The sequence below is a fragment of the Trichosporon asahii genome (genome assembly GCF_000293215.1).
Source record: "Trichosporon asahii var. asahii CBS 2479 unplaced genomic scaffold scaffold00018, whole genome shotgun sequence".
Classification (NCBI taxonomy): domain Eukaryota; kingdom Fungi; phylum Basidiomycota; class Tremellomycetes; order Trichosporonales; family Trichosporonaceae; genus Trichosporon; species Trichosporon asahii.
This window is the reverse complement of record NW_014040906.1, coordinates 1-22,695: the sequence shown is the minus strand read 5'-3', so window position 1 is coordinate 22,695 and position 22,695 is coordinate 1. Positions and strand designations below refer to the sequence as shown.

The window sequence follows — 22,695 nt, the reverse complement described above, 5'->3', positions numbered from 1 at the left end:
GCGGCTCTCGTCCAGGCGCCAGAGGTCGGTCGCCTGCAGCGGGCGGCGGTAGCCGGTCGTGATGAGCGGCGACACCCACCGGAAGGTGAGGCGCGACCACAGACTCGCGTGCGCGAGGGGGATCTCGGGTGCATCGTCGAGCGAGTCCCGCTCCGGTAGCGCGCGAAATCCACTATCGTCAGCGCGACACTCGATCCAACGCACAGTTGCTTAAGTTCAAAATGTTTGGTCATGCAGGTTGCGTTGAGAGCCCGCTTGCGGAGTCGCGAGTATAAGAGGGTCGCAAAGAGCGACCGAGATGTGGAGTACCGAGAGGATAGAGCGGCCTCGTGGATAAGACTCTTAGCCCCGGCCCGAAAATAGATCGCAGCCTGGCGCGTCGCAAGCGCTGTCTGGTCGCTTCACGCCGAGGTTGTGGGGCCGGAGAAAGCGCCGAGGAAGGAAGTCGGGCATGGGGCCAGAAACAGTTTCGTGCCTTAATGTGCACCACGCGGGGCCCGGGGCCCGACGACCTTTTCTGGATGTGGGCGGGTGTTGCGATGTCGAAAGCGTCGCACTAACTGACGTGATTGGCTGGCTGGTCGGGCCCCGGACCGACTCCTCCTGCCGCTCAAAGCCCAATACTTCATCCACTTGCTCCTGATATCATATTATCTTGAGCAGGGTGAGATGCACCTCAACTGAGCAATGACACAAGTGCGCCTGGATGCTGGGCTACGCGCTCATGCTCGTCACCGCCGATGGCCTGACGTCCGTCACGCAGCCGCAGCTCACCGTCGATCTCGTTTGCTACGCCGATAAGGGCCCGCCCGTTGACTCCAAGGCTTGCCGGCACGACGCGGACGTGCAGGTGTGCCGCGCGACTGCAAATGCTGGCGCGCGATCGGCGGCCTGCTCACCGACGACGGCGTACTGGTCCCCCCTCAGCGACAGATGGGGACGGCCTCCTCGCAATCTGCCAGCTGGGTTGGATCTTCAACGAGGCCTCTTCGTGGTGTCACATGGCCCCGCCTGACGGCCGCCGGCCTCTGACCGCTCGTTGTCGGCCCGTCGAGGGCGCGCTCGGCGGCGTGCCCGGCGCGATCATGGCGGCATACCTGTCCGATGTAGTTCCAGAGACGCTGCGTCGTTGCCGCTCATCAACGGCACCCTCGCCGTCGGGACTGAGCCCGTCGTCTGCGACGCTGCTGGCCGACTGGATGAACGACACGTGTGACTTGCAGAGACTAGACTGACGGTTTTGTAACCCCTCCGCGTTGCAATCGGAGTGCATGTGCTGGTCCTCCTGTACTGTCTCGTGATGCCGGAGAGCAGGAACAAATTGGTTTAGTTCAGACTGCACCCCTTCAAGTTCTGCCGTCCAACCGCAACCTGAGTCTGCCCGCGGCCATTCTCATCATCGTCACGCAGATGAACGTATGTTCCCCCGCGCCAAAGCTGACCGCAGGGCATCACCTGATTATTCAGGGAGGCGCTGATAAGATGCGGAGTCAGCTGGGTGCTGTGGCGCATCCAGGGAAGCTGGTGAAGCCGGTGAAGCCGGAGAAGGGAGACGGCTGCGAGCGGGAGGCCTGCGAGGTGCTTGGCCAGGCTGCGAGGTCCTGGCCTATGGAGAGAGTGCAGCGGGTCGAGTGGTCAGTGGCGCACATTCATTATCCAGGGAAGTCGGTGAAGTTGGTTAAGAACGCGCGCCTGCGATAAGATAGAGCCGCGCTAGGACGTCTCGAGGCGGCTATGAGCCACGATAAGATCGCGCTAGGCTAATCTGAGCCAATGGACGGCTGCCCATGCGGGAAGTCTGTAGAGGCCCCTCTCCTCCACCTCCACTCACGTGACCACACCCCACCTCACGTGACCGTCGGTGATCTTGTTTAGAGGTCGCCGCTGCCATAGAAGATATGCATCATCCATTTCCGCTGCTGGGCGCCCTCTACATTGGTGGACGACTTGGGAAGTGCGAAGACCCGGCAACAGCGCCAAGGACAGCACCACAGACGACAAGGAGACAGGGAGGAGGTCTAGGACACGAGGAGGACGACTGGGAGGACGAAGAAAGAACGGAGGAAGGACCGGCAACCGACGAACTGTGAACCACCGCCAGCCACACGGACGACACGACCCGCACGACTGACACCCGTTCACGCGCACGCACGGCGAGATAGAAGGCCTGAAAGGAGCGGGAACGCACCCGGACACTGAAGCGCGAAACGACCACCGGCGCGGAACCGGCATCCCAGCTGCGCACCTCCGCGGCTGTGAGCTGAGAAGGCGAGCAGCACTAGCAGCTCCCGTACACTAGCGACCACACTACAGACAACAAACAAACAAACACTCCAACCACTTCGACTCCCACCCACCCCCCGCGGTATATAAGCCGCAACCTCTCCATCATTCCCGCCCAATCAACCACCCCTCAATCCGAACCGACGAGAGGCGTTCGTCGAGGCCTACGCAGAAACCCTCTCCCGGACGCAGAACCCGCCCAACCCACCACACCCCGCTCCCATCCCATAACTCGTACCCCGAAGACGGCACCTCCGAACAGACCGACCATGGTGCCCCCTCTCAAGAAGGACTCGGGCAAGAGCCAGGGCCAGGGAGCCCCGGACGATGACGGCAAATCCCTCGACCCGCCGCTCAACCTCGAGACGGAGAGCACCGACACGCACCCCTTCCTCCAAGCCATCTTCGACCGTATGGAGTCGGACAAGAAACTCGTGCTGGGGAAGATGCAGGACATGGAGCAATCGCAGGCGAAGCGCGAGGACGAGATCCGCGAGATCGTGAACGCGCTCGATGAACGCATCCTCCAGGTCGAGAGCAGGAAGACGTCGAAGCGTGGCAGCCCCGCCAACGACATGCCCCTCGACGCCGAAATCCTCAAAGCCATGATCCTGAAGGCTCAAGGACTCGACGGCCAGGCTCTCGACGACGAATGCCGACGCCTGGCAGGTACTCTGGACGCCGGACCGCAGAAGACGGACAAAACCTCGGGCCAGTCCCGCCAAGGCACGACCGAGGAAGACAGAGTCGACACATCACTTCTCCCTGCACCCGTCGCCCGGAAGCCGACAACCTCCACCCCCGTTCCGGAGAAGCTCGAGCAATCGCTTGACAAGCAGCAGGGCCCCTCGAGCGACGACCCGGCAGCCCAACCGGACGCTGAACAGTCCCAGTCACCCTCGGTGTCAGCCTCGGCGTCGGACAGTAAGGCCGCGCTCGAGCAGCTCATCCGCAACCTCGTGATCGAGACCCTCGGCCAGTCGGGGGCGCAGACTACCGCCAGTACCCTCGGGACACAGGCGGCGATCGTGCGGTCCTACGACGAAGCCCCTCGGCGCTACCGTAAGATCGACACGTCCCATCTCCCGAAATTTCACGGGAAGAGGGAAGACGGCTCCGTCGAGGTATTCATCAAGGGCGTCGACCGTCTTCTCGATACAGGCTTCCTGACGGACGCCGACATCATCCTGTACATGTCGTACATGTTGGCCGGCGCGGCAGCCCAGTGGCTGCAGACCCTCTCAGCCGCGAAGCTGCGCGAGCTCAGTTCCTGGGACCAGTGGAAAGCGCTCCTTCGTAAAACATACTTGAACCTCAACTACAAGGGGATTCTTCAACAGAAGGCCACCAGCCGCCGTCTGCAGTTCGACGAGTCTGTGCTCGACTACTACACGGAGAAGTCGAATCTCATCTGCGAGGGCTACGACCGATGGTCGGACGAGGAGGTGGGCAAAGCCATCTTGGCCGGTATGCCGAAGCGTTTCTGCAGCCTGCTGCACTACTACCCCGACTCGGATCCACTCGAGACGCTGTGGCGCGAGCTGCAGAAGCACGGAGCCCACATTCCGATCTCTACGCTCCCCGGCGGACTGTCCCGACAGTTCATGCTCATCCCCAACGACAACCTGCGGCTGGGCAACGGCAATCTACGCATCACGCCAGCCGTCATCTCTGGCAAGCAGGACGACACGACCTGCGAAGTCATCAACTACTCGCCCTTCCCCGTCCGCATTGAACGCGGCACGATCCTCGGCCGAGTGGAGTTCGTATATGGCGACGACCGGAGGGACGACGCCAACATCTCCTGCCACTCCACCTCCGAAGCACCTCAACAGCGTTCCGAGCGGGAGCAGCAGGACGACTTCCTCCACATTCTGAGCCAGATCCACATCAACCCTTCCCTCTCGACCGAGCAGCTTGCCCGGATCACGGACATTCTCTGGAGAAAGCGCGCGGCTTTCTCGACCCCAAGCCGACCCATCGGTCTGACTGACAAGGCGGTCTTCGATGTCGACACGGGCGACGCGAAACCAGTGACGAGTGCACCTTACCTCACTAGTCCGTTCAAACGCGCGATCATCAAGGAAGAAGTCACCAACATGCTCAACAACGGCCTCATCCGCCCCTCCACTTCCGAATGGAGCTCCCCGGTTATCGTCGTGCAGCAGGGTGAGAAGCACCGCGTGTGCATCGACTTGAGGAAGGTCAACAAGGTGACGAAAGGGGACCAGTGGCCCATCCCTCGCCTTGACTCCATCCTGGCAGCTTTCGAAGGAATGGAGTGGTTCTCGACCTTCGACCTGAAAAAAGCGTTCAATCAACTGCCTCTCACGGAACGGGCGGCCAAGCGTCTCGCGTTTCGAACACAAGACGGCCTCTGGGAGCCAACGCGGATGCCCTTCGGAGCCAAAGGCGCGCCCGCGGCCTTCCAACGCCTCATCGACCTGACATTCGCCGACGGCCTCTGGCGATGGGTGATCGCTTACATGGACGACGTGATCAACCACAGCAAGACGTTTGACGATCACTGCCAACATGTCGAGTGGACCCTCACCCGTCTCATCGACGCCGGACTGACCTTGGACCCGGCCAAGAGCTACGTCGCGATGCGTTCTGTCGATGCTCTGGGTCATAAGATCTCGAACATCGGCATCGCCATGGGCGAGAAAGGCATGGACGCGGTCAGGAGACAACGTCAACCAGAAACGATGTCGCAACTGGAATCGTTCAACGGCTTCGCATCGTTCTATCGCCGCTTCGTCGAGAACTTCGCACGCGAGATCAAACCTCTGCTGGACTTCCTGCAAGCGGCCAAGAAAGACAGGAAGCACACCCTGTCCTGGACACCAGAGCTTACGGCCACCTACAATCGCATCATCAACCTTCTCCTGGAGAACGCCGTCCTCGCACACCCAGATTACTCCAAGCCGTTCTACCTCGACACAGACGCCTCCGCGGATGGTTTCGGAGCCGTGCTATCCCAGAAGGACGAGAACGGCGTCCTGAGACCCGTCTGCTTCCTCTCGCGGCTCACGACGGCGGCGGAGAGGAAGATGGGCGCCACCAACTTGGAGTGCGCCGCCGTGTCGTGGGCTCTCGACAAGCTGCGCTGCTACATCGAGGGCGCGGAGGTCCACGTCACATCCGACCACGCCGCCATCCAACAACTCGCCAACTACAATGGCAGCAACGGCCGCATGATGAGAGCCAGCCTCATGCTCTCCGACTACCAGGGCCAGTTCCACTTCCACTGGAAGGCGGGCAAGTGTATGCCTCACGTCGACCACCTCAGCCGATCAGTCCAGCGTGACTCAGAGGAGGTGAACGTCATGGCAGCATGGCACGTCGACCTCAACTTCTCACTCACGGAGCGCATCGACAACGGCCAGCTGCGAGACCCCGAGTGCCGGAAGATCTTCGACCGCATTCTCGAGCAGCACGACCAGCCCCCTGTCGACGACGAGACAGACAAATCGACATGGCCGCCCATCATGCACAGCACGCAAGGTCCCTACACGATCGCCAAGGGCCGGCTGCTGATGCACAACGGGTACCGGCGCAACTACACAGTCTACGTGCCAGATGTGGACACCCTGAGAGCGGATGTCATCCGCGAGTTCCACGACAACGCCACGGCAGCTCACAGAGGCCGCACCAAGACGTACCTCGCCCTTACGGACCGTTACTACTGGAAGGGCGCCCGAGGCGACGTGGAACGCTACATCGCCAGCTGCGACAGCTGCCAGAGGGTGAAGAGCCTCACAGGACTGCCCCCAGGCGCTCTCGCCCCCCTCCCTATTCCCTCGGCACGCTGGGACATGATCACCTTCGACATCGTCCTCGGCCTACCTGAGTGCGGTCCCGAGAAATTCAACGCGGCCCTCATCGTTGTTGACCGCCTGACGAAGCGTGTCGTGACGGCACCCACACACAAGAAGGTCACGGCCATGGGCCTCGCGCAACTGTTCTTCAACACGGTTGTCCGCCACTTCGGCATGCCACGGATCATCGTCACCGACCGTGACTCCAAGGTTACAGCCAAAGCCTGGAGAGCCCTCATGCGCTTCCTCGGCGTGGACCACCGCTACGCGACCGCCCACCATCAACAGACCGACGGCCAAACGGAACGGGTGATTCGGACAATGAAGGAAGCCCTGCGCCACTACATCAACAAGCACGGGGCCACCTGGCTGCAATATCTCTACCGTGTGGAGACGGCACACAACTTGAGCGTGCACGCCTCAACCGGCAAGACACCTTTCGAGATGGACACCGGGCGCTTGCCGACGATCACCCACGCCTCCTGGGATGTCGATCTCGTCGCCGACGGCCGCATCAGGGAGTTCATCAGCCGCATGGACGCAGACTGCGCCGAAGCCTGCGAGGCCATCGCTCGAGCACAGGAGGCGCAGAAGCGATGTTACGACTCCCGCCACTCTCCACGCACGTACAAGCAAGGCGACTGGATCTTGCTTAACTCCAAGGCATACCAACAGCCAGAGTGGAAGAAGCGGAAGGGCAAGAAGTTCGCGCCCGCCTATTGGGGCCCCTTCGCGGTGACAGCTGTACCCCACCCCAACGTCGTCGAACTGGCTCTTCCGAAATCTGTTCTCCTCCACAACCGCGTCAGCATCAGCAACGTGAGGCACTACACCCCTCGCACCGACTCAACCACCGACGACAAGGTCCGCCATGTCATCGGCGACCGCATGTTGCCCAACGGCACACGCGAATGGCTAGCCATCGTGGACAAAGCCAACGGTGAGGAGGAGCGCATGTGGCTCAACTCCGCCCTGATGCGCGCCCACGGCGCAGAAGAACTCATGATGGCGGCAGCCGAGACCAACCCCGAGATGGAGGAGGATGACGACGACGATCAACAAGACGACGACGAATCCGACACCGAAGACGACTCATAGCCACACAACCCGTCCCCAAAGTTCATGTTCTGCCTCACCACCCCACCAGCATCAACTGAGACGCACCTCATCCCACGACCCTTTCGCGATCGGGACGACCGCTCCTCGCAGGGGGGGGAGTGTAGAGGCCCCTCTCCTCCACCTCCACTCACGTGACCACACCCCACCTCACGTGACCGTCGGTGATCTTGTTTAGAGGTCGCCGCTGCCATAGAAGATATGCATCATCCATTTCCGCTGCTGGGCGCCCTCTACAAAGTCAGTGAAGACAGTGAAGGGGGTGAAGGTTATAAGGCCGTCCTCGTCGCGACTTCTTTTCTTTTTTCCCAACCCACGACTTGACATCCCACCCAGCGACCTCGCCACCCACCGCCCTCGCCACCTCGCCACCAACTCTCGCCCTCCTCGCCATCAACACCGTCGTCCTCGCTATCGACCTCGACCTCGCCATCGACCTCGACCTCGACCTCGCCACCTCGACACTCGCCCTCGACACTCGACCTCGGCACTCGACCTCGACCTCGCCACCCGTCCTCGCCACCCGTCCTCGCCACCTCGCCACTCTTGCTCGCCATCACGCCACTCAACCTCGCTACCTCGCCACTCGATCTCGCCACCGACCTCGACCTCGCCACTCGACCTCAACACTTCGCCATCGACTTGCTCTGCGGTTGGGACTGCGTCGTACCGTTCCGGGCTGGCCCCCCGGTAGGTGCGGCGCAGGCTATCGTAACACAGACGTGTGTTGCGCAGTTCCGTCCCGCAGGCAGTCGACTTCGACTTGACTTCGACCTCAACTCAACTTCGACCTCAACTCAACTCAACTTCGACTCGACTTGTGCACACTGCATTTACTAACCCACTGACCCACTGACCATGCCGTCCTGCTGCCCGACTAACGCTAGATGCCGAGCCCGGTTCATTTCGCAACCCTGTGAGTCCCCCCTTTTCCCCGCTGACATCTGGCCCGACCCGACTGCTCGACCTCAACTTCGGCCTCGACTTGGACCTCGCTTCGACTTCGCTTCGACTTCGACTTCGCTTCGCCTTCGGCTTCCGCTTCGACTTCGACTCAACCTCGCTTCGACTTCGCTTCGACTTCGACCTCGCCACTTGCCTCTCAAGTAGTGCGTCCCCTCCACTGTCCCTTCTGACGCTGTCAGACTCGCCTCTTCAAGCTTTCCTCTTCAAGCTCCGACCCAGCTTTGCACGTTCGACAGGTGAGTCCTCCGCCTCCACTCTCCCCTTCCCCGCTGAACCTCTCTCTCTCCTCTCGGCTCCTTTCTTCCCCTTGGCTCCAGTGCGACTCTTGACCCTCAAGCTCTCCTCAGCTCTCCTCAAGACCTCAAGCCGTTCTCGCCAGCTGCCAGTTCGACATGGTGAGTTCCCTTGCGCCCCTTTCTCCTCTTCCCCGCTGAAACTCTCTCGACTCCGCCTCAAGACCGCTCCTCAAGACCTGGACCTTTGTAGTGCCGCCGAGCTTGTCTCGCAGAGCGCTGTGACGCTGGCTATTGCGCTTGGAGTTGATCGCCCAAGCTCGGCAGTTGGCCCACGGTGTCTCTGATGGCTCCTTTGCGAGTGTGGCCACACTTGCACTGGGGCAGCCAGTGGTCTCCACTGTACCGTAGTCCTCCCCTCCCCCGTTGTACCTCCACTTTTCCACGCTCCCTTCCGTACCTCCACTCTCCCACGCTCCCTCTTCCCACCTCCACTTTCCCACGCTCCCTCACTCTCCCTCCCACTCTCACGTCTCCTCCCCTCCCTCCCTCTCACTCCCGTCTCCTGCCTCCACTCTCCCACGCTCCCTCACTCTCTCACTCACGTCCCTCGCTCTCCTCCCTACCTCCATCTCCACTCTACATCTCCACTCTTTCACGTTCCCCTCCACTCTCCATCCTCGCTCCTACCACGCCCTCGCTGCCCCCCTGGGCATGGGCACTGGTGACAGCCACGGGGATCCCCGCCCTCTCCTCGCCCTCACCTGACGGCACTGGCTGGGACCCGACAGCCACGGGGCATTCTCGCCCACGCCGCTGCCTTCTCGTCTGGCAGCGGCACTAGCTGGGCTAGCTGGGACTGGTCCCATCGACAGCCATCGCTGGGCCACACGATCCTCTTCTACCGCCTGGCTGGGACCACCGCCGTCGACATGTCGACAGACAATCCTCGACATGGGCCTCCACCTCTCTCCCCGCTGCCGTTCGGGACCCTCGACATCAACCACTCTCGCCTGGCACGCTCCACTGCCCTCTCACTGGGTGGTCCCATCGACAGCCTCCTCGACACTAGGCGGCCACTACCCCTGGCACGTGCATCTTCGACACCAGCCTGGACACTGAGTCTAGGCGCCATCACCTTCGCCACCGACTTCATCCTTTTCTCGCCTAGACTGGCTTCGCTGGGCCCCGGCCTCCTCCGGCCTCGGACCTCGGGCCTCCTCTAGCCTCCATCGCCACTTTCGCTGCCACTCAGCGCCATCGCAGTCCAGACCGGACCCCGCGCCATCGCGCCTTAGCTCCGCACTGGCGTATAGGCCAACCCTCGACACTGGCCTGCCCCACCGCCTTGCTAAGCCACCGCGCCATCACCTCGTAGCCACTTACTTATACTTAGACTACTGACTATGCACTGATCTACGGCGTGACAATGTTGAAGTTGCTGTCCCCGGGGTCGAGCAGCGCCGCGAGCCGCCGCAGCCCCCCGACGCCCCGCTCGAGCACGAGGCCTGCTTTGCGAGCTTGAGATGAGAGCGAGCCAGTCGCGCTCGCTTACTAGTGTACGTTGTCGCGTATGCGCCACATCTCAGCCAGCCCGCTAGCTCTATCTACACGTGCCTCTTTGTCTCAACCATTCACTGGTACCCGGTGTTCATGTTCATCTTTGCACCGTGGACAGCTGCTGTCGGGGCCATTCTTACCGCCCTGGTTCGATTCCGGAAAGACAGACGCTGTAGTCTTATTCCCATGCATTGGCGTCGGCCTCGGGCAACTGTGATGTAGCCATACCCTTGCAAGGCTTGCGACTCTGAGCGATTTCATTTTCGGACAAAGCCGAGAGTGGTATCTGATAACGCGATGCGTCCGAAAACGCTGCAGGCGGGGCACTTCCGCCATCGGACCCTAAAATCGTTCGCGGAGCAGTTATCGGCCGATGCCAAGAGGTTGCCGCGGTAGACTACTAAACTGACACGATGCATAGCGTTTTCCCATCACCAACATGACCATCCAGCCCAAGACCGTCGTCGTTCTCGGCGTTGCGTACGGCGGTGCGCACGCTGCCGCGACGTTTGCCCGCCGCCTGCCTGAGGGCTGGCGTGTCGTCGCCATCGACCGCACCTCGCACGGCAACCGTGAGTGGTGCGCAGACCCCGCTGACCCCAGACGTCTACTGCTTCCCGCGCTTCTCCATCATCCCCAAGCACGGCCCCAAGGCGCTCATCCCCCGCACCGAGGTGTTCACGAAGGGACGCATCAATGACCCCGCAAAGGAGCCCGACACGATTCCCGAGCGCGCAGCGGATCCTGCGTCGCACGAGATGCTGCAGGGCCTGGTCATCGGCATGACGCCGAACAGCGTCTCGGTCCTCCTCCCGAAGGACGGCTCGTACGACGATGTGAAGGACGACGCCGCGCCGCCGGAGCGCATCCGCACCATCGAGTTTGACTACGCCGTCTACGCCCTCGGCAGCGGCATGCCCGCGCCCTGCGACGTCTGGGGCGAGATCGGCCGCAAGCAGTCGCCCGGCCGCGGCACCAAGGCCGGCACCGTCGAGTGGCTCGCCAACTACGGCGACGAGATCAAGAAGGCGAAGCGCGTCATCATCGTCGGCGGCGGCGCGCTCGGCATCCAGTACGCGACCGATATCAAGGAGACGACGCCCGATGTCGAGGTCACGCTGCTGCACTCGCGCGAGCAGCTGCTGCCCGTCCACCACCCCGAGGTGCACGATGTGGTGATTCAGCGCTTCAGGGAGCTCGGCATCAACTACTCGCTCGGCGACCGCGTGCTCACGTGGCCCGAGAACCCCGGCTTCGTCGGCGAGACGAAGACGGTCGTCACCGAGAAGGGCAAGACCTACGAGGGCGACATCGTGCTTGCGTGCACGGGCCCGCGCCCGCACGTCGAGTTCATTGCTGCGCTGAACCCCGCGGCGGTCGCGGAAACGGGCCGCCTGCGCGTCGACGAGCACCTCGCCATCCAGGGACTCCCGCACATCTACGCAATTGGTGACGTGGCGGACACGGAGGCGATCCTCGCTGGCCACATGAGCAACGGCATGGGCGGCGTCGCGGCGCGTAATATTCTGCGCCAGATCGCCGGGAACCCGCTCGAGAAGTACGTCGTCGACCCCACGGGGCAGCGGATCAAGGTTTCGCTCGGCCTCAAGGACGCCGTCATCGCGAGCCTGAGCGGGGCGAACCGCATCGACACGGGCGCGGAGGACATCAACGCGCGCCTGATGTGGGCCGTGTACGGTGCGCAGGACTTGCCCGAGGACGCGTAGTGTATATTAGATGTATTTGATAATCCGACGTCGGAGAAGTGCGACTGACGCGCGTCAACTGCGGCGCGGCGCCAATGAGCGACGAGCTGTGCTACGCGTTCGAGGCCAAGTTCCCCCACTGCGAGATCAGCCAGGGCTGGGGCCTCACCGAGTCGAGCGTCGCGATCGGATACAATGGCGCCGAGACGGGGCCGAAGAGCTGCGTCGGGCGCCTGCTGCCGACGTGGGAGGCGCGGCTCGTCAAGGACGGCAAGGACGTCGCGCCTGGCGAGGAGGGTGAGATCTGGGCACGATCCCCGGCCCTCATGGAGGGCTACCACGACAACCCGAAGGCGACAGCGGACTGCATGCACGGCGACTGGTTCAAGACGGGCGACGTCGGGCGCATCGACGAGGACGGCTTCATCTACATTGTCGACCGCGTCAAGGAGCTCATCAAATACAAGGGCTACCAGGTAGCGCCGGCCGAGCTCGAGGCGCTGCTGCTGCAGTGCCCCGGCGTGAAGGACGCCGGCGTCGTCGGCGTCTACAGCGAGGCGCAAGCGACCGAGCTGCCCCGCGCATACGTTGTCGCCAACGCGAGCCCCGACTTCATCGCCGAGTGGGTCAAGGAGCGGGTGTCCAACCCGAAGCGGCTCCGCGGCGGCGTTGTCCTTGTCGACAGCATTCCCAAGAGCCCGAGCGGCAAGATCCTTCGCAAGGATCTCCGGACCCGCGCTGCGCAGGAGATGGCCAAGTTGTAAATGGAGATCGAAGACCCTCTTGTAAGAAATTATGCAGAGACCGTGTCCGTGTGCAGCTTTATGCATCCATGCAAAGGAGACTCCCAGTAAGCCTGATTTGAAGTCTTGTCGTTGTATGTCTGCACAGCTGTCTAGGACCAGGTGCATGCTCTGAGCGCCAGACTTCCCACCGATAACGGGACCGAATCTCAACGCGTAATTTCAAGAGACGGTAATTTCATCATGGCCAAGATTTAGAATAGCGTCCGGAGATTGGAGAGCTAGACAGGTATGGTACGATATGCTCGACCAGGCCAAGCTCTTCCCAGGATGCAAAACGAAGAAGTGCGTCTCCAGCAATGATCGGCCCCTACACCAGGCCGAGGCGCTGACCGGTGTCTTCTTACATCAACAGGAAACCGTTAGAGAATGTACTTCGATTCGTGTTCTGATTGGCATTAGCGACCAGTTCACGTGACTCTCCCATGTTGGGAATAGGAATTCGTGCTTCTTTAGGAATAAAGTGTATCTGGATGCGCCGGCACTGGTGAAGCCCGTGATATGGAATCTCGGCATCTTCGGTATCGGGCTTACCCGGATGTTCCCTGATCTCGAAGTGGGCAGACATCAACTGACCATTCTCAAGCCCCGCATTCACTATCCAGACATCAACTCACACGCTGGCGCACCTCAGGTATATAACACCAGATCCGACAGATCGAACAGATCGAACAGCTCGACCCAACATGGCGAAACCCGCAACCGACATCATCGTCAAGCAGCAGGAAGAGGCAAAGAGGAGCCTCCCCTTTGCCGACACCCAGGACTTCGCCGACGCAACCAGGAACCTTATCGCGCCACTCAAGCCCGTCGATGCCCGTGTCTGGGACGTCAACTGGTACGACTTTCTCAATGGGGACGCGCCCGACACCGCCAACCCGAGTCTCTGGCGCCAGTGCCAGCTTGCGAACATTGGCGGGCTCTTCCAGGTCGCCGAAGGCATCTACCAGGTCCGGGGCCTCGACATCTCCAACACCACCTTCATCGAAGGAGACGAGGGTGTGATCGTCATCGACCCGCTCAAGTCGCGCGAGACCGGCGCCGCGGCCCTGCAGCTGTACCGCGACCACCGCGGGCCGCGGCAGATAAAGGCCGTCATCTACACGCACCCCCACGTCGACCATTTTGGAGGCGTCAAGGGCATGGTCACCCAGGAGGACGTCGACGCGGGGCTGCCCATCATCGCCCCCGTCGGGTTCCTCGAGCACGCCGTGTCGGAGAACGTGTTCGCGGGCACCGCCATGGGCCGGCGCGCTGCCTACATGTACGGCGCCATCCCCCGCGGCCCGCAGGGCCAGATCGGCTGCGGACTCGGGCAGGCCGTTTCCAGGGGCGAGGTCACGCTGATCGCGCCCACGGACAGCATTGAGACGACGGGAGAGACGCGCACCATCGACGGCGTCACCATGGAGTTCCAGATGGCGCCCGACACCGAGGCGCCCTGCGAGCTGCTCATCTACTTCCCCCGCCAGCGGGCCCTGTGCGCCGCCGAGGACGCCACGCACACGTTCCACAACCTCGGGACGCTGCGCGGCGCCCTGGTGCGCGACGCGCACGGCTGGGCCAAGTACCTGACCGAGGCGATCGACCTGTTCGCCAACCGGACGGACGTTGTCTTCGCCTCCCACCACTGGCCGACGTGGGGCGCCGCCAACGTCCGCCGCTTCCTATCCGTGCAGCGCGACCTGTACGCCTACGTGCACGACCAGACGCTGCGCATGCTGAACCAGGGGTACACCGGGCCCGAGATCGCCGAGAAAATGCGCCTCCCGCCCGCCCTCGAGACCTGGTCCACCCGCGGATACTACGGCTCACTCAGCCACAACGTCAAGGCCATCTACCAGCGCTACATGGGCTGGTTCGACGGCAACCCGGCGCACCTGTGGGAGCACACCCCCGAGGAGCGTTCCAAGCGCTACGTGGACCTCATCGGCGTCGACAAAGCCGTTGCGGCGGGCGAGGCGGCGTTCAAAGAGGGCGACTACCGCTGGGCGGCCGAGATCCTCAACCACGTCGTGTTCGCCGACCCCAGTAATCCGGCGCGCGAGCTGCTCGCCGACACGTACGAGCAACTGGGCTACGGCGCAGAGAACGCCACGTGGCGCAACTTCTACCTCTCGGGCGCCGCGGAGCTGCGCTCCGGCAAGTTTGGCGCCGCGACCGCTGCCTCGCCCGACGTCATCTCCCAGCTCACGCCCGAGATGCTGTTTGATGCGCTCGCCATCCAGATAAACGGCCCGGCGGCGTGGGACGTCCAATTCTCCATGGACGTGGTCACGGACACGACATATCGGGTATGGCTTTCCAACGGCGCCCTCCTCTACACGAAGGCGCCTCAGACAAACGATGCCGACGTCAGGATCACGGCCACGAACCGCTCCCTCACTGCTTTGGCTATCTACGGGCTCGACCCGGAGCAACTCGAAAAGGCAGGCATCGTTTTGGAGGGGGACATCGGGGCTCTGAGACGGCTCCGGGCGCTTCTCGACCCAGGGGACAGAAACTTCAACATCGTCACGCCGTAGAATCAGCGAGCCTCTTCTGTCGAAGCCTACCATAACAAATATGCACAGTTTGACATCCTTGGCTGTGCAGTGGGAGGATGCAGGCATGCACGTCCTCCGCCATGCGCCGCACTGACCCGGCCATGGCGTTTGCACTCGTGGTGGGAAATGCCGTTTCTCCAGGCAGCATTCTAGGAGCTTATCGGATGCCAAGAGTCGATCGTGCCTAATGAATGATATGGGGCGCGTACCGGCTTGGGGTGACAATCTGGGTGGGATTGGAAGTGGAGGCCACACGCGAAACAGCTGGGGGAAACCGCGACAGCACTACGTAGGAGACAGCGCGCGCATGCTGGAGGGGTCGGCTGTACTTCCGATCCGTACGGTTACTTGTACAATTTGCATTCTACTATACACCGCGGGAATTGCTACGGAGACTTCGGCAGCTTTTCATCGGACGATGTACGCACAGGGGTGATCTCGCCGCTTGTGCGCTCCACCACCGATGCGGTGGGCGCCCGGCGGCCGGGAAGCTTGTTGAAGAGGGGGAGCTCGGGGGCGTCGTAGAACATCAGCATGGGGAGGCCAAGCAGACCGCCGCCGATAATGTTGCCGATGAGACTGGGAATCATGGACTTGCCGATGTACTGGGCGGCCGTCACGCCCGAGCCGTTGACCATACCTATGGGGATGTAGTACATGTTGACGACAACGTGCTCGAATCCGAGAAAGACGAACAGGAACGCCGGGAGATGGAGGGCCATGATCTTGGACGACGTCTCGCGCGCGCCGGCGCCGAGCCACACGGCCGTGCAGACGAGGAAGTTGCACCCGATGCCGCGGAGCACGCAAGCACCCCAAGTCTCAGTGGTCTTGGAGACAGAAACACCCTGGGAGTACTTGATGAGGGGCTCGGCGGCGTACAGATCTGAAAAGTGGGCCATGAACGCAACGTAGCAGAGCACGCCAGCGAGGTTACCGAAGAAGACGATGAGCCAGTTGAGGGGCAACTCCCAGACCTTGATGCGGCGGCGCACCAGTGCCATGGGCATGAACATGAGGTGTGCAGTGACGAGCTCCTGTCCGGTAAGGACGAGCATGATGAGGCCGATAGGGAAGAAGAAGGCGGAAACGAGCGAGATAAGCGCGGGATAGTTGGTCCGGAGCGTGCCAGAGCCGGCTTGAATGATCTGCACGAGCATGGCACCAAACACGAGCATCCAGCCGGCCATCCACGCCTTGAAGAAAGAGACGTAGTACGACTGGGCCGCTTTGGTGGCGCCCAACTTGACAAAGTCTGTGGGTCAGCGCGCTGGCAGGTTTCGCGCTTACTGGAAGTGACCTCTGCGGGGGTCAGAGTGTCGGACATGGGGGTTGTGTCGCTTGTCGAGGATGCCGCTGCGAGCAGTCTTTAAATGCCCAGACGCGCGCTGCTCTGTGGTACTATCATGTGCTGCTCTGTGCTTGCTCTGTGCTCTATGGACGGCATGGCCATGTCGCGCCACACCAGACTGCCACCTGCTCCCCCTCGCTCCTATTTTTGGGCTCCTTATCACTGTCGAGTCATTTGCGGTCCGCCTTATCTCGGCACCACTCTTTATCTCAGCCTCCCTTTAATGTCAGCCAAGGTCAGTCACCAAAGCAGCAGAGCGCCGTCGGCGCCACAAATATCCGAGCGCCCCGCGCTGGCCATGCTGTCCGAACACCTCCGAGCGACGGAGCCCCGTGTCCCAGGGCGGGGGCCTGAACTAGTATGCTGCTTACAGAACATTCTGAAACCCTCATCGCGGGGAGAATAGATGAGCGCTGCAAATGAATTAGATCGGCCCGATAAGGACGCCAGAGAGATAAGACGCAGACTGTGGCTTATGTGATAAGGGCCGCGGTGGATCGCAATTGGGAATTACGGCAGCCACAGATAAGGTCGGCCAGAGTAGAGCGACAGGCCAAAGCAGTGAGCGGACGCGGAGTGCGGTAGATATCCACGTTCCGGTCGTGTCATTGCCCCACTGTCATTTGTCGAGGACTTGGATGACTATCGAGAGCTGTTTATTGGGAGTGCAGTCACTGACAGCTTGCATGGCGCACCTGCGGCAAAACCATGTGCGGTAGGCAGGTCCTCTTAAGCAACAAGATGGAAAGTTGCAGTCACCAAAACTTACTATCCCACACCATGTCAACAACCCGCGCACGCAGCCGCCGCGACAGCTCTAGTGGAACCGCCCCGCGTCTTGGGAGTCGCAGCCGGACACGGCGGATGAGTACCGCGCGACAGGCGAGCAGGAGCAAGTCGTGCCTGGGCGACCGCATCCAGGTCATGGTCGTCGGCCTGGGCATGGTCGGCATCGCTTTCATCGAGAAGCTGCTCACGCTCGACGTCGAGGGCCGCTACTTTGTGCGAACGTGCGGCGAGGAACCGACGTACGCGTACAACCGCGTCGGCCTCACAGAGTACTTTCAACACCGCAACATTGAGGACTTGTACCTCAACGACGTCTCGTGGTATGCGCAACAGAACCCGCAGCACTTCGCCTTCCATATTGGCGAGCAGGTGAGACTGCCCGCGCCAGAGCTAACAAGCAGGTCACCCACATCGACCCTACGAGCCGCACGGTTACCACCTCCAAGAATAACCTTTTCCAGTATGATATCCTCGTCATGGCCACAGGATCCGTGGCCGACCTCCCTTCGTATATCACCAGGGCCGAAGCGGCCAACACCAATGGCGTGTTCGTCTACCGCAGCATCGCCGACCTCGAGGGTATCATTCAGTATGCGGAGTGCGACCATGTCAAGCGGGCTACTGTCGTGGGCGGGGGGCTGCTCGGGTTGGAAGCCGCAAAGGCCGTGTATGATATCGGTGTGCCAGACGTCTCCATCCTGATCCGGCAAGATTACCCGCTCAACCGCCAGCTCGACGCACCAGCTGGTGAGCTCGTGATGCAGCGCATCAAAGGAATGGGCGTGAAGGTCCTGACACGGTGTTCCCCGAAAGGTATATCAGCCGACGACGGGACGTTCACCGGTTTCATTGAGCCATATATCGAGTCCGACATGGTCATCTTTGCCACTGGTATCCGGCCGCGCGACGACCTGGCAGCCGCAACAGGTATGAAGACAGCTCCGAGCGGCGGCATCATTGTCGACGACAGCCTCCTCACGAACCTCCCGAACGTGTACGCCATTGGCGAATGCGCCAACTGGCGGGGAAACTACTACGGCCTCATTGCGCCCGGTATCGAGATGGCCAGCATCCTGGCGTTCAACCTCACGCAAACGCACGGCCGCGGTGCACACGCGCCCAGAAAGATGAACCCGCCTGACCTGTCTACCCGCCTCAAGCTCATGGGTGTCGACGTCGCCAGCTTCGGCAACTACTTTGCCGACGCCCGCAAGCCCACGCCGGGGGAAGTGGCGATCCACCGGCGGGACCACCTGCTCGCGGATGGCCCCATTAAGTGTCTCACCTACCACGATCCCATTGCCTCCGTGTACAAGAAATACCTGTTCAGCGAGGATGGCAAGCATCTCATAGGCGGCATGATGATCGGGGATGTCTCGGACTTCACAAAACTGGTCGCCATCACTAAGAAGAAGAAGGCGCTCGATGTCCCGCCGTCTCAGTTCATCCTCGGAGCCAAGAACGCCGACGAGGACGGAGACGACCTTGACGACGACGCGGTCGTGTGCTCATGCCACAATGTCACCAAGGGAGCCATTTCCCAGTGCGTCAAGAACGGCATGACCGAGCTGCCCGACATAAAGTGCAAGACGAAGGCCGGTTCGGGCTGCGGCGGCTGTGTGCCCCTCGTGACGGCCATTTTCAAGAGCGAAATGAAGAAGGCCGGCCACAAGATCAACAAGAAGTGAGCCACACTGCGGACACCGCTCACTCCAGCCTCTGCATGCATATCAAGATGAGCCGGCAGGATCTGCTCGCTGTCGTCAAGGTCAAGAAGCTCTCCGACTTCCGCACCATCATGGACACGATCGGCGAGCGGGGATCCCAGGGCTGCGAGATCTGCAAGCCCGCCATCGGCAGTGTCCTCGCCGGCCTCCACAACGAGCACGTCATGCTCCCGAAACACCACGGCAACCAGGACACGAACGACAAGTTCATGGCCAACATCCAGCGCAATGGGTCCTTCTCCGTCGTCCCGCGCATGGCCGGAGGCGAGGTCAAGCCCGAGCAGCTTGTGGCCATTGGCCAAATTGCTTCCGACTACGGTCTCTACACCAAGATCACGGGCGGGCAGCGCATCGACATGTTTGGAGCCAAGAAGCCTGACTTGCCCGACATCTGGGCCAGGTTGCACCAAGTCGGTCTCGAATCTGGCCAGGCGTACGGCAAGTCTCTGCGCACTGTCAAGTCGTGTGTTGGCTCTACCTGGTGCCGCTTTGGTGTCGGCGATTCGGTTGGCCTGGCCATCGACCTGGAGAACCGGTACCGTGGTGTGCGTGCTCCTCACAAATTCAAGGGTGGTGTCTCAGGATGCGTGCGCGAGTGCGCCGAGGCGCAGTCCAAAGACTTTGGCCTTATCGCGACAGACAAGGGCTGGAACAGTGAGTGATTTATGAACTGGCTGACTCCAGTTTTCATCGGCGGCAATGGGGGGGCCAACCCGCGCCACGCGCTGCTCTTCGCGCAGGACGTGCCGCCTACCAAAGTGGTGCGCATCCTCGACCGCTACATCATGTTCTACATCCGCACCGCCGAGCACCTCCAACGCACCGCTCCGTGGGTGGAGTCGTTCGACGGCGGCCTGGCCAAGCTCCAGCGCATCCTCATCGACGACGAGCTGGGTATCTGCGCCGACCTCGAGGCAGAGATGGCGTCTTTGGTCGACTCGTACGAGGACGAGTGGAAGAAGGCGGTACAGGACCCATTGGTGCGCTCCAAGTTCCGCCAGTTTGTCAACACGCCCGAACGCAGGGAGGCCGTAGAGATCGTCGCTGAGCGTGGCCAGAACCGCGCTGCCGACTGGCCGAAAGAGTTCCCCTCGCAGAAGTTTACCCTCGCGTCGCTTCCGCCCAAGTCCGAGTGGAAGTGGGTGCCGCTCGCCGCCGTGTCCGACCTCGCACCCAACAACGAGAACACAACGTCCGCAGCCGTACGCTATGGAGACTCGCAGCTGGCCATCTTCCACGTTCCGCACAAGGGCTACTATGCCACGCAGCAGATGTGCCCGCACAAGCGCGCCTTTGTACTCGACCACGGCATTATCGGCGACAAGAACGGCGAGCTGTACGTCAGCTGTCCGCTGCACAAGCGCAACTTCAAGCTGGACAATGGCGACTGCATCAACGACGGCGATTACTCGGTACTAGCCTTCGAGGTGCGATCCGAGGGCGGCAAGCTTCTCGTACGGCTACCGCCCGCGGATGAGCTGGACATGGTCATCGGCACCTCCAAGTGGATGGTCCGCAAGGACACGGCCAAGGAGATGGGCGGCATTGCGGCTACGGCAGTAGGTGGCTGCGGAGGCGACGGCTGTGGCAACCCCAAACTAGAGTGGTAGTCGTGTGCATTGATTGAACATTGTGAACCTGTCCACGATTATGCCGTGCTGCAAGTGCCGTGCTTAGACTGACGCACACGCATGGCAAGGTCCATGATGCAGCGCCGTGTCCGGTATCGTCCTACTGTTGGCCTCCAGGGGTCAGTCACTCCAGCGTCCGAGAGTTAGCTGGAGCTGGCTGAGAGGTGGCGCATCCTGCGAGGAACCAGACGTCGGACGTGCGCTGGCGGGGGTGCAAGATGCGAGGGGCTTGGCTAGGTGTGAGGAAGATGTCGTCGCCGGGGTCGCCGGGCTGCATGGTGAGGGCTTGTGTGGGAGTGGGCAAGACGCCGGCCGCGGGCTCGCCAGGCTGCATGGTGAGAGGGAGCGCGGGGAAGACATTGTTGGCGACCTCGCCGGGGCTCATGGCGCAGAGGGCTCGACGGGCCGCGGGCTCGTCAGACTGCAGGTTGAGGTCTTGACTGGGGGAGGGCAAGACGTCGGTGAAGTTGCCAGGAGCAGGGCGCCGGACTGGTCACGGCCAGAGTGGTCCTCGGAGGAAGATTAATTGCCCATCGTGTGTTGGGTAAGGGCTGGTTACGACCCGAGCCTGGAGGTCACCGGCCAAGGCCGAGTCAGGCGTAGTGGAAGACGATGAGTGCAAAATTGGCGTCTCTTTAGTTGGCAGGAGTACGGACAGACTGCTGGGCGCCCGGAAGCATGAGCAAGAGCAAGGAAGCAAGGTCGAGAGGTGTGGTCAGCAAGTCGGGTCGAGCACCGTGGTCGAAGTTGCAAGTCGGGTCGAGAGTCGAGAGGCGTGGTCGGCAAGTCGGGTCAGAGAGTGAAGTCGGTGGCGAGTCTGTTGAGAGTGCGAGGTGGGAGTTGGTAGTTGGCTAGAGTCGAGTGGTCGAAGGGTCGTGCAGTCGAGCAGTAGAGGGTCGGGCTAGCTGTCAGCGATGGAATGCATGGACTCACAGTGGTTATCTAGCGTCAGCATGACCTGGTGTTAGTGTGTGTTAGTGTGTTAGTGAGGTCGAAATTGAGTTGGGCCGAAGTCGAAGTAGAAGTTGATGTGAAGTCGAAGTTGAGTTGAAGTCGGGTCGAAGTCGACTGCTCTGCGGGACGGCACTGCACAACACACATCTGTGTTACAACAGCCTGCACTGCACCAACCGGGGGGGCAGCCCGGAACGGTATGACACAGCCCCAACCGTAGAGCAGTTGGTGGCGAGGGGTGAGGTCGAGTGGCGAGGTAGCGAGGTCGAGTTGGGTCGGAGGCAACGGCAAGGTCGAGTGGGTGGCGAGTGGTGGGCAGTGAAGAGAAGAGGGGAAAGAAATCACTCGCGCTGCTTATATGCACCTTCCCGGCTCAACTCTGGCTGAATCGTCGTCCATTCTGTTCCTGGGATCTGTACTAGCTGCGCCACGGACGAGGCGACATGCTCAGAGGCCACCCATTTGCCCTCGCTGCCGCGGCTCCTGCGACAGCCGGCTCTTAGCGTGGCGCTATCTTATCTCGGACAGCTGACTGGTAGCATCGTATTGCTGACCTCGCGACTGATTTATAGGGAGGTCTCACCTCACAGTCTTACCCAGCTCACAGCTCTCACCAGCGTCCAGACAACATGATGCCCACCTGCCGTAAGCGAGCTGCGCAAACTGTGAGTGGGACCTGGGATGCGCTAACGTCTAAGGATGCAGTAGGACTTCAATACTTTGATCAACACTGATCATCACATGTCTCACCTGACACTCATCTCGTCACCTACACTCACCAACTCACCTCTACTCACCTCTACCTCATCACCTACTCACCTCTCACCACCATGGACCCCAGCCTCGACGTGCTCCTCAACTACACGCGCAAGAACGCTATCCGCGTGCTCTGGCGCGCCGAGAACCGCGACTACGTCGACCCGCCCGGGGTGCAGCCGTGGCTGCACGTGAGCCCGCTGCTCTTCCCCTCAGTCGCCGCCGCCGCAGGCCTGACGCTGTTTACCGGCCAGTACAGCGGGCGCACCCGCTTTGACTGCGTCGTCGACGGTGCCAAGACGTGCTGCTACCATGACCGCCCATGCTTCCTCTACCAGTAAGGCCCTCACCGGCAGCGTTGACCAGACACCCCGAGCTCACGTGCCCCAAGGTGAAAACCACACTATTCGCCGAGTGGGACGCGGACCCGGCGCTCGCCAGCTGCGTCGAGTT

At 61.5% G+C, this 22,695-nt stretch overlaps 7 protein-coding genes across 7 annotated transcripts; 6 read left to right on the top strand and 1 right to left on the bottom strand.

Annotated features, from left to right (window-relative positions):
* Positions 1-2,552: 2,552 nt before the first annotated feature.
* Positions 2,553-7,202, top strand: A1Q1_07941 (uncharacterized protein; the record flags this gene model as incomplete). The annotated part of the gene is made up of 1 exon (XM_014326127.1): positions 2,553-7,202. One exon carries the CDS (start codon positions 2,553-2,555, stop codon positions 7,200-7,202), a length of 4,650 nt encoding a protein of 1,549 aa, XP_014181602.1.
* Positions 7,203-7,421: 219 nt separating this feature from the next.
* Positions 7,422-8,766, top strand: A1Q1_07940 (uncharacterized protein; the record flags this gene model as incomplete). The annotated part of the gene is made up of 3 exons (XM_014326126.1): positions 7,422-7,482; positions 7,557-7,910; positions 8,366-8,766. The coding sequence occupies 3 exons, from the start codon at positions 7,422-7,424 to the stop codon at positions 8,764-8,766; spliced, it is 816 nt and encodes a 271-aa protein (XP_014181601.1).
* A 1,652-nt stretch (positions 8,767-10,418) lies between these two features.
* On the top strand, positions 10,419-11,706 carry A1Q1_07939 (oxidoreductase; the record flags this gene model as incomplete). The annotated part of the gene is made up of 2 exons (XM_014326125.1): positions 10,419-10,551; positions 10,718-11,706. 2 exons carry the CDS (start codon positions 10,419-10,421, stop codon positions 11,704-11,706), a joined length of 1,122 nt encoding a protein of 373 aa, XP_014181600.1.
* A 74-nt stretch (positions 11,707-11,780) lies between these two features.
* A1Q1_07938 (AMP binding protein) lies at positions 11,781-12,449 on the top strand (the record flags this gene model as incomplete). Its single annotated transcript, XM_014326124.1, has 1 exon — positions 11,781-12,449. The coding sequence occupies one exon, from the start codon at positions 11,781-11,783 to the stop codon at positions 12,447-12,449; it is 669 nt and encodes a 222-aa protein (XP_014181599.1).
* A 725-nt stretch (positions 12,450-13,174) lies between these two features.
* A1Q1_07937 (uncharacterized protein) lies at positions 13,175-15,013 on the top strand (the record flags this gene model as incomplete). The annotated part of the gene is made up of 1 exon (XM_014326123.1): positions 13,175-15,013. The coding sequence occupies one exon, from the start codon at positions 13,175-13,177 to the stop codon at positions 15,011-15,013; it is 1,839 nt and encodes a 612-aa protein (XP_014181598.1).
* Positions 15,014-15,420: 407 nt separating this feature from the next.
* A1Q1_07936 (uncharacterized protein) lies at positions 15,421-16,361 on the bottom strand (the record flags this gene model as incomplete). Its single annotated transcript, XM_014326122.1, has 2 exons — positions 15,421-16,262; positions 16,325-16,361. The coding sequence occupies 2 exons, from the start codon at positions 16,359-16,361 to the stop codon at positions 15,421-15,423; spliced, it is 879 nt and encodes a 292-aa protein (XP_014181597.1).
* A 2,548-nt stretch (positions 16,362-18,909) lies between these two features.
* On the top strand, positions 18,910-20,511 carry A1Q1_07935 (putative NAD(P)H-nitrite reductase; the record flags this gene model as incomplete). The annotated part of the gene is made up of 2 exons (XM_014326121.1): positions 18,910-19,555; positions 19,661-20,511. 2 exons carry the CDS (start codon positions 18,910-18,912, stop codon positions 20,509-20,511), a joined length of 1,497 nt encoding a protein of 498 aa, XP_014181596.1.
* Between the last annotated feature and the right edge of the window lie 2,184 nt (positions 20,512-22,695).